Source organism: Oryx dammah, unplaced genomic scaffold (assembly GCF_014754425.2).
Source record: "Oryx dammah isolate SB20612 unplaced genomic scaffold, SCBI_Odam_1.1 HiC_scaffold_29, whole genome shotgun sequence".
In the NCBI taxonomy this organism is placed as follows: domain Eukaryota; kingdom Metazoa; phylum Chordata; class Mammalia; order Artiodactyla; family Bovidae; genus Oryx; species Oryx dammah.
In genome coordinates, this window is record NW_024070213.1 from 10779911 (window position 1) to 10786872 (window position 6962).

Sequence of the window (6962 nt, forward strand, 5' to 3'; positions counted from 1 at the left end):
CTCGGGGGGCTGGGGAATGGGGTGAAGCCAGGGAGCAGGTCCAGCCCTCAGGCCACTCAGGCCGCAGTGACCGCTGTTCCGGGCCACCGCTCGTGGTCAGGCCCTTCCGCCTCACATCCCGGGACGCGGGCGAGGAGCCCCCGCCCCGCGGGCAGTGATTTGTGCTGGTGGAGTCGAGGAATACTGTCCTTACAAGACTGGTCTACACAGATGCCCCGTTCTTTCCAGACAAGCACTGAAGGCAGACTTCTTTCCCTGTGTCTTGCTGAGTGTGTGTGTTAACTCTGTCTGGTTTGCAGTCCGTTGTGGTGGTGATTGTCGTTGACCGCATGCGGGCGGGGCCGGGGCGTGTGGCGCCTGCTAACCCGCTAACCTTCCTCTTCCCTCCCTGGCGCTCGCTCCCCGCTGACCGCCACCAGCCACGTCCATCTCGGCCATCCCTCTGGAGCTGGCTCGAGCAGTGAGGGAGGCGTCCTGGCGCACCAAGACCCCCCTCCACGCCCCGTGGGTGCCCCGTGCAGAGCCGCTCAGGAAGGAACGGCACAGCTGGACGGGGCTGCTTTCAAAGCCAAAGAGTCGAGTTGCTGGGCGGGCAGGGAGAGCTGATCCAGCACTTAGCTCGTGCTGCACAGCGGCCAGGGCCCAGGACAGCACAGTGCAGACGTGCCCCGCCCTCGCATGGGGTGGGAGGCTGGGTCCCTGGGTTTGATCTTCCTGGGAGAGGACTTGCGACCCATGCCCCCAAAGCTCAGAGAGAGCTTTTAGCTCAGCTGTGAGCAGACTTCAGGGCCCGTGAGCACATGGTGTCCGTGGCAGAGGTACCGGCTGTGCTCATGTAGTTCCCTAGGAAGACAGCCCCCAGCTTCCCTGAGACCGCGGGTGGCTTGTAATCCGAAAACAGCCAAGAGCCACCACAGTCTGGTTTCTGCACCGGGGCGGGACCCACCACAGCTGTGGGCTTCCTGGTGTCCCCTCCGTGGTGTGGCTCCTTGGAAGGCTCTTCCTTCCCTCCCTCTGCCGCAGCTGAGCCCAAAGGGGGTCAGGCCACTGCTGGTAGAGACGGGTGTTGGCCAAGGGGGTGCAGGCAGCTGAGTGTGAGTGGCCGCGGCCCCAGAAGCTGCGGCTGGGCTGGGATCAGAGCTGGGAACCTATAGTCTCCCTGCCCTGGGAGAGACCCCCACCCCCACGCCTCCTGGGGCCGTGCTGCCATGCAGGGGGTGTGGGGAGCACTTGTCAGGAGCCTGAGGGGCCACAAGGTTGAGAGAGGCACCTCCCTGGTCAGGATGTCAGAAATGAGGCGGCCTCAGGTCAGTGGCCACAGCAAAATGCTGGCCCCTCACTCTGTCCCAGAAAGCAAGGCTGAGTGTGCTTCCCATCTGCCATCTGCCTCTTCATTAGACTGGTCTCCTAGGACCCAGGAAGTCCCAAATACACATGAAATGAATGGAAATGAGAGAAAAGGAGGGCAGAGCACTGAGAACCTCCCCCATAGAAAGCAAGCGGTCCAGCAGGAGAGTCCAGGCGAGCCGCTGGGGCGTGAGGGCCGGCCGAGGGGGACAGAGGAAGGCGCAGGCTGCCCTCGGGGGAGCGTGGCGCCCTTGTGGCCCCAGGCACCCTGGGCCTGACCTGGGCACGGCAGGCAGCCCTCCGCCTTTGTCCCCGTGTGACAGTCCTTGGCGGGAGACAGCAGCATGGGCCCAACACGCCCTCTCTTGGCAGGCATGGGCAAGAAGGACGACCCCAAGCTGATGCAGGAGTGGTTCAAGCTGGTGCAGGAGAAGAACGCTATGGTGCGCTACGAGTCGGAGCTGATGATCTTGTGAGTTCCCGGGCAGGGGTGGAGGGGGGCGTGGGTCCAGGGCCTGCTGTAGGAGCACAGCCCCTCCTAGTGTGGGGGATGAGAGCTGTGCCACCCCCACCAAGTCAGCTCCTTGTTTCCCTTCCCCCCCAAACCCCCAGTGCTCGGGAGCTGGAGCTGGAGGACCGGCAGAGCCGGCTGCAGCAGGAGCTCCGCGAGCGGATGGCGGTGGAAGGTAGGCAGTGTGGGGCGGGCATGGGGGCAGTTGGGGCAGGCCCCCTGCCTCTGCCCTGCGGAAGACTCACCGGTGTGGTTCTACCCAGACCACCTGAAGACGGAGGAGGAGCTGGCGGAGGAGAAGAGGATCCTGAACGAGATGCTGGAGGTGGTGGAGCAGAGAGACGCCCTGGTGGCCCTACTGGAGGAGCAGCGGTTGCGGGAGAAGGAGGAGGACAAGGACCTGGAGGCCGCCATGCTGTCCAAGGGCTTCAGCCTGCACTGGTCCTGAGCGCCCGCCCAGCCCTGGCCGGTCTGCGCACTGCCCAGATCCCCCTCCCGGACCCCAGGTCTGAGAGGGCCTGGCGCCTCCGGGGAGTTTGCACTCAGGTCCACGTGGCTCTGAGAAGGGTTCAGGCATCCGAGCTGTGGGGAGCCCTGGGTGGAGCTGGTTGTCCAGCGGCTCAGCCTCCTTGGAGGAAGCCCCCTGCCCGCCCACTCCAGAGCACGAGACTGTGGGGGCGTGCCCAGGGAAGGTGTTGGGAGGACGCAGTGACCACGCTCCCCTGGCACCATGCAGAAGTGGACGAGAAGCCCAGCCCACACCCCAGGCCTCCTGGCTGTGCCCTGCGGCTGCTGCATTTGCTTTTAATTCACAACACTGGAAAATACTGACTTTGGGGTCGGGCGGGGCCCCGAGTTCTGGCCCTGCCAGCAGGCTGGCCTTGTCATGGACTCCTCGAAGCAGGTGGGAGACCGTCCTCTACTCCTGGTTCGTGTGCTTGCACCAAACGAGGCTGACAGCCTGGGAGATGCAGCCTCTGGGGACCCTCTTTGTCAATTAACTTATTTTTTTATACTTGAAGCAGCTTCACTTTTGTATCTTTACTGGGACCCTGATGCCCCGGCACCCGGGTCGGGGCGTGGAGCTGAGTCCCAGCTGATCGCGCTGCCCTCCATTCATCACCCCCTTCTTCCTGGGGCTGACCGGAGCCCTCCTGTCAGAGAGACCCCGTGTGGGCCCCAGTGCGCTGCTCCTGTCCCCTGTGCCTGGCCCCAGGTGTCCGTGTCTGCACCGCTCACTCATCAAGGATGTACTTGAGCTGCTGGAGGCCAGGCTGCTGGCCAGGTACCACTTGGAATCCTCCCTGTTGAAATCCCGGGTCCATAGGACCCGTGTTTTTCTCCATTTTGGAGCCAAGGTATCATCTCCCACGTTGACTGAAGACGGTTTAGGCCATGGCATCAGCGTGAGGGACCCTGCTTGGTGAGGCCCGGACCCAGCAACTGGAGCTGCGGTGACAGCACACAGATGGGACTCTGGTCGGGGAATCTCACACACACACACACACACACACACACACACACACACGGCAGCTTCTGCCCAGCCCCCCGCTCAACGCCTCTTCGTGGGGAGGCACGGAATGAGAAGCACCATGGAGTCAGCTCGGGCCGCGGTTCGGCCAGAGGCTGACTGTGTCAAGCTCCCAGAGCGGTCAGAATCTGCGGCGGCCGTGCCCGTCTGCAGAGGAGCTCGGTCAGTGCTGGGCCTGTCCTGAGGCCCTCCAGCCCACCTGGTGGACCAGGACCACATGCTGGAAAGGGAGGCTGCAAGGGCAGGATGAGGGGCATCCACACCAGCCTCAGAACGTCCTTGGGGAACCACATCGTGCCTCAACTTGAACACATTCATTCTCACTGCAAAGGAGCAGAGAACTGTCTTCTTCTTGAGTCTGTCCCAAAGCTGTCATCTGTCACCCCCTGGAATCCAGGGGGCTCATGGCTCAGACCCTCACTTCCTGCTTGTTGAAGCAGAGCCTCTATTTCTGTTCTTAACGGGAGCAGAGGGTGTTCTAGATTCCATCTTTAAACCCCAGCCTTCCGATAAAGCTGGGCTTGGGGCAGGATTCATCGCCTGTGTGGCCTTTGCCGGCCCTTCCCACCCGCCACCCGGTGCACCATGACTGCCAGGCCCGTCCTGCGAGCCCCTGCCCACCCAGGACAAGGACGTGTTTATGAAGTAGCTAGAAGGGATGTGGCACCGCCCCATGGAAGCGCACCATGCCTGCCAACATGGGGAAGGCCCAGAGCTGCAGAGAAGCTCAGAAACACTCCCCAGCTCCCTTCCGCGGTGCTGCGCCTTCAGGCTCCAGTAGAGCACTTTTTCTGAACGCTCCATTTCATAACCACTAGTGTGCAGGTTGTTGTAGTGCCTGCTGACAGGCTGCTGCGGTTTCCAGCTCTGGGAACGCACGGCTCCTGTCGCATCCCCATACGGGCAGGGCTGCAGGAAGTCTCCCTCTGCAGCGCTGGGTGTGAGCGAGCCCATGCCAAGGCCAAGGGCCCAGCCTGCTCATACGGTGTCTTCTGGCCTTTGCCCCAGGAGCCATTCTCCAGCTGCCCTGACCAGCGATGAGAGGCTATTCCCAATCTTTACAAAGAGCAGGATTTTTTTCAGTAGGGCAGAAAGTGGAGTTTACAGAAAACAACTTTTAGAGGTGGAAACAACTGACCTACAAAGGGGAATGGGCCATTTTATGCGCAATAAAAGTTTCTAAAAGAAAGGCAGAGTGTATTTCTTAAGTCACTCTCCTGAAGTTGATAGGACCCCAGGCACCGCCCTTCAGGAGTGGTGTCCACAGTGTGCCTCTGGGTTTGAAGAGTGCATCCTTTGTGCTTTTTCAACCAGCTTTATTTTTGTCCATATTATCCTGTCTTGGTCACCCACTGAAACCCCTTGAGCAGGTGTGTGGAGAGACCAGGGGTACGAGGCTGCCCTTCAGAGCGGGGCCAGCAGAGTGTCCTCCTTGTCAGGGTGACCCCGAGGCCCACAGCCCAGTGCCAGGAGGGTCTGCAGCCTCCAGGCCTAAGTCATGAAGATGTGTTGACCTCCCCAAGTGCATTTGCGGTGCAGGGGCTGGGAGAGGCCCAACATCCTGGCCCCTGTGCACTCCTTGGTGTGCTGACCACAGGGGTGTGGCGCCTCCTTCCTCCTGGTGAATCCCCAGGGCACAGGCTGCCCTCAGCAGTGGCAGTGGGTGGCTCAGCACTGAACAAGGCAGCAGCTTCCTGGAGCCTCTGGCACTGTGTGGGCATTGGGCAGAAAAGAGTGTGGCCCGAGGTTCTGGGTAGGAGGTCTGGGTCGGGCAGGAGGTCTGAGTCGGGCCAGTGCCTGCAGGGGAGGGACTGTGCTGACCCCCTTTGGTTCCTTGGGGCCCTTGGTTAGAGCTGGAGATGGGCAGGGTTGGCTGCAGTTCATAGGTGCCCACGTGGCAGGAGGCGGTGCTGGCTTCAGGCTGACAGCAGAGGGCAAGCCGCCTGGAGCTGCTACCATTCCCCTGCGAGGACCCGCCTCATCTGTGGCTCCGAGTCTATCTAGAGCCTGGTGCCCATGGCCCTGTCATAGGAGCTGCACACACAGGCTGTCTCTGACCAAAAGACTGTCCCTGTGGGACGCTCAGTGAGGAGGGAGAACGCCATCCATCCTGTTCGCTGGGCCAGGGCAGGACACATGGGCCTCCAGCATGGCCCCCATGCGGCCCGTGGCTGCGGGCTTGGCAGGTGGCGTTTGGTGGCAGCCTCACCTCCCATGCCCCCTCCCCGAGGTGGCCTGGCAGCTGGGACTTCACCTGGCAGTGGAGCCCCAGATGCTGCGGGCCTGAGGAGGCACCTGTTCGCAGGAAGACAGAGGGAGACAGTGGCCGGAGCGCACACCACCCCATCCCCACGCAGCCTCTCAGAGCCGGGTTCTGGTTCTGGGGTGGGACCAGGCTGGATGGGATCCAAGCCAAGGACCTTACCCCAGCAGTGCATGGCCTGGTTCCTGGAGACTGGCCCCGAAGGGCTGAGGCTCCTGCGTCTTGCAGATGCCTCACCTGGCGTAACTTGTTCTCCTTGGAAGGTCGGAGACCCAGGAGGACAGAGGAGCTGGTCCCTCCAGCCCAGGGCTACCTCACACGGTCTGCCAAGCCTGCAGAGTTGCAGTTTACTCGTGATGATTTTAAATGCTGGCCCGAATCTCTGTTTCATCCCAGGAACTTAGTTTACTCCTCTGCACAGACAGCATCCCAGAACGTTCCGAGGGACCACCACCAGGAGAGTGTGAGGCTGGATGATGCTGGGCCTTCCACAGTCAGCTGGAGGGGACCCCCCAGAAGGCCTCCATCCCCGTTCCTGGAAGCTCTGGAGAGCAGGTTCTCCAGTGGGGAGATGTCCGAAAGAAGCCTCCAGAAGAGCCAGGTGTCCTCGCCCTCCTAGGGAGGGTCGCGGAGGTAAACAAGGATGAGGCCTGTTGGTGACCGTGTCCTTGGCGGGAAAGAGGGGGAGCAGGGAGGAAATGGCAGGGCTAAAGGCAGGTGCTATTTCTCCTTCTGTGTGGAAAAGGATCTCTTTCCCACTCAATAAGCAAATGCACGCCCTCGGGGCAGGACTCCCCCATTAAAGCCCCTGCGGGCCCCCCCAGTAGTGGGCATCCAATGGGGCCAGGCTGCCATGTCTCAACAGCCCCCAGAGTCCCCGCCCCCAACAACCTCCACTCCCTCCTCTGCCGCAGGTCTGGAAGGAGTGGGCAGAGGAACAGAGCCTTCTGCCCTGAGCTCTTTGTCCAGGCTGAGGACAGCCACTCCTCCAGCATCACCCAGGGGCCCTGGGGTGGGGTGGTGGGAGGAGGCTCACCTCTGTTGCTGGAGAAGCTGGGTGGGAGGGTGAGGGGTGAAAAGATGTGTCGGAACAACTAGGAGCCCGCTGGTGTCACCTGGGCTCTTCCCCTGGAGTCCGTTCTGACCGCAGCCAGGCCGTGGGGCCCGGAGGGTCACTGTGGAGTTTTCTCAGGCCACAGGCAGTCCTGTGGAAGTGACTCTGCTCTGCTTCCCAGGGTGGAGGCCTCCCTGGTTAATGTTGGTTGTCGGCTGGAGCTTTGCCCGCTCCAAGGCCGGCAGCTCTCCTCCCC

The 6962-nt window shown here is 61.9% G+C and overlaps 1 protein-coding gene across 3 annotated transcripts in view; it reads left to right on the top strand.

Annotated features, from left to right (window-relative positions):
- Positions 1 to 4573, top strand: part of MICAL3 (microtubule associated monooxygenase, calponin and LIM domain containing 3) — a 143097-nt gene extending 138524 nt beyond the window's left edge. For all 3 annotated transcript variants that reach the window (XM_040233628.1, XM_040233629.1, XM_040233630.1), the window contains 3 exons: positions 1720 to 1819; positions 1960 to 2033; positions 2122 to 4573. In XM_040233628.1, the coding sequence (XP_040089562.1) occupies positions 1720 to 1819; positions 1960 to 2033; positions 2122 to 2306 (359 nt within the window). In that variant the 3' untranslated portion in view covers positions 2307 to 4573. The remainder of the gene's footprint in view (positions 1 to 1719; positions 1820 to 1959; positions 2034 to 2121) is intronic.
- Positions 4574 to 6962: the final 2389 nt, after the last annotated feature.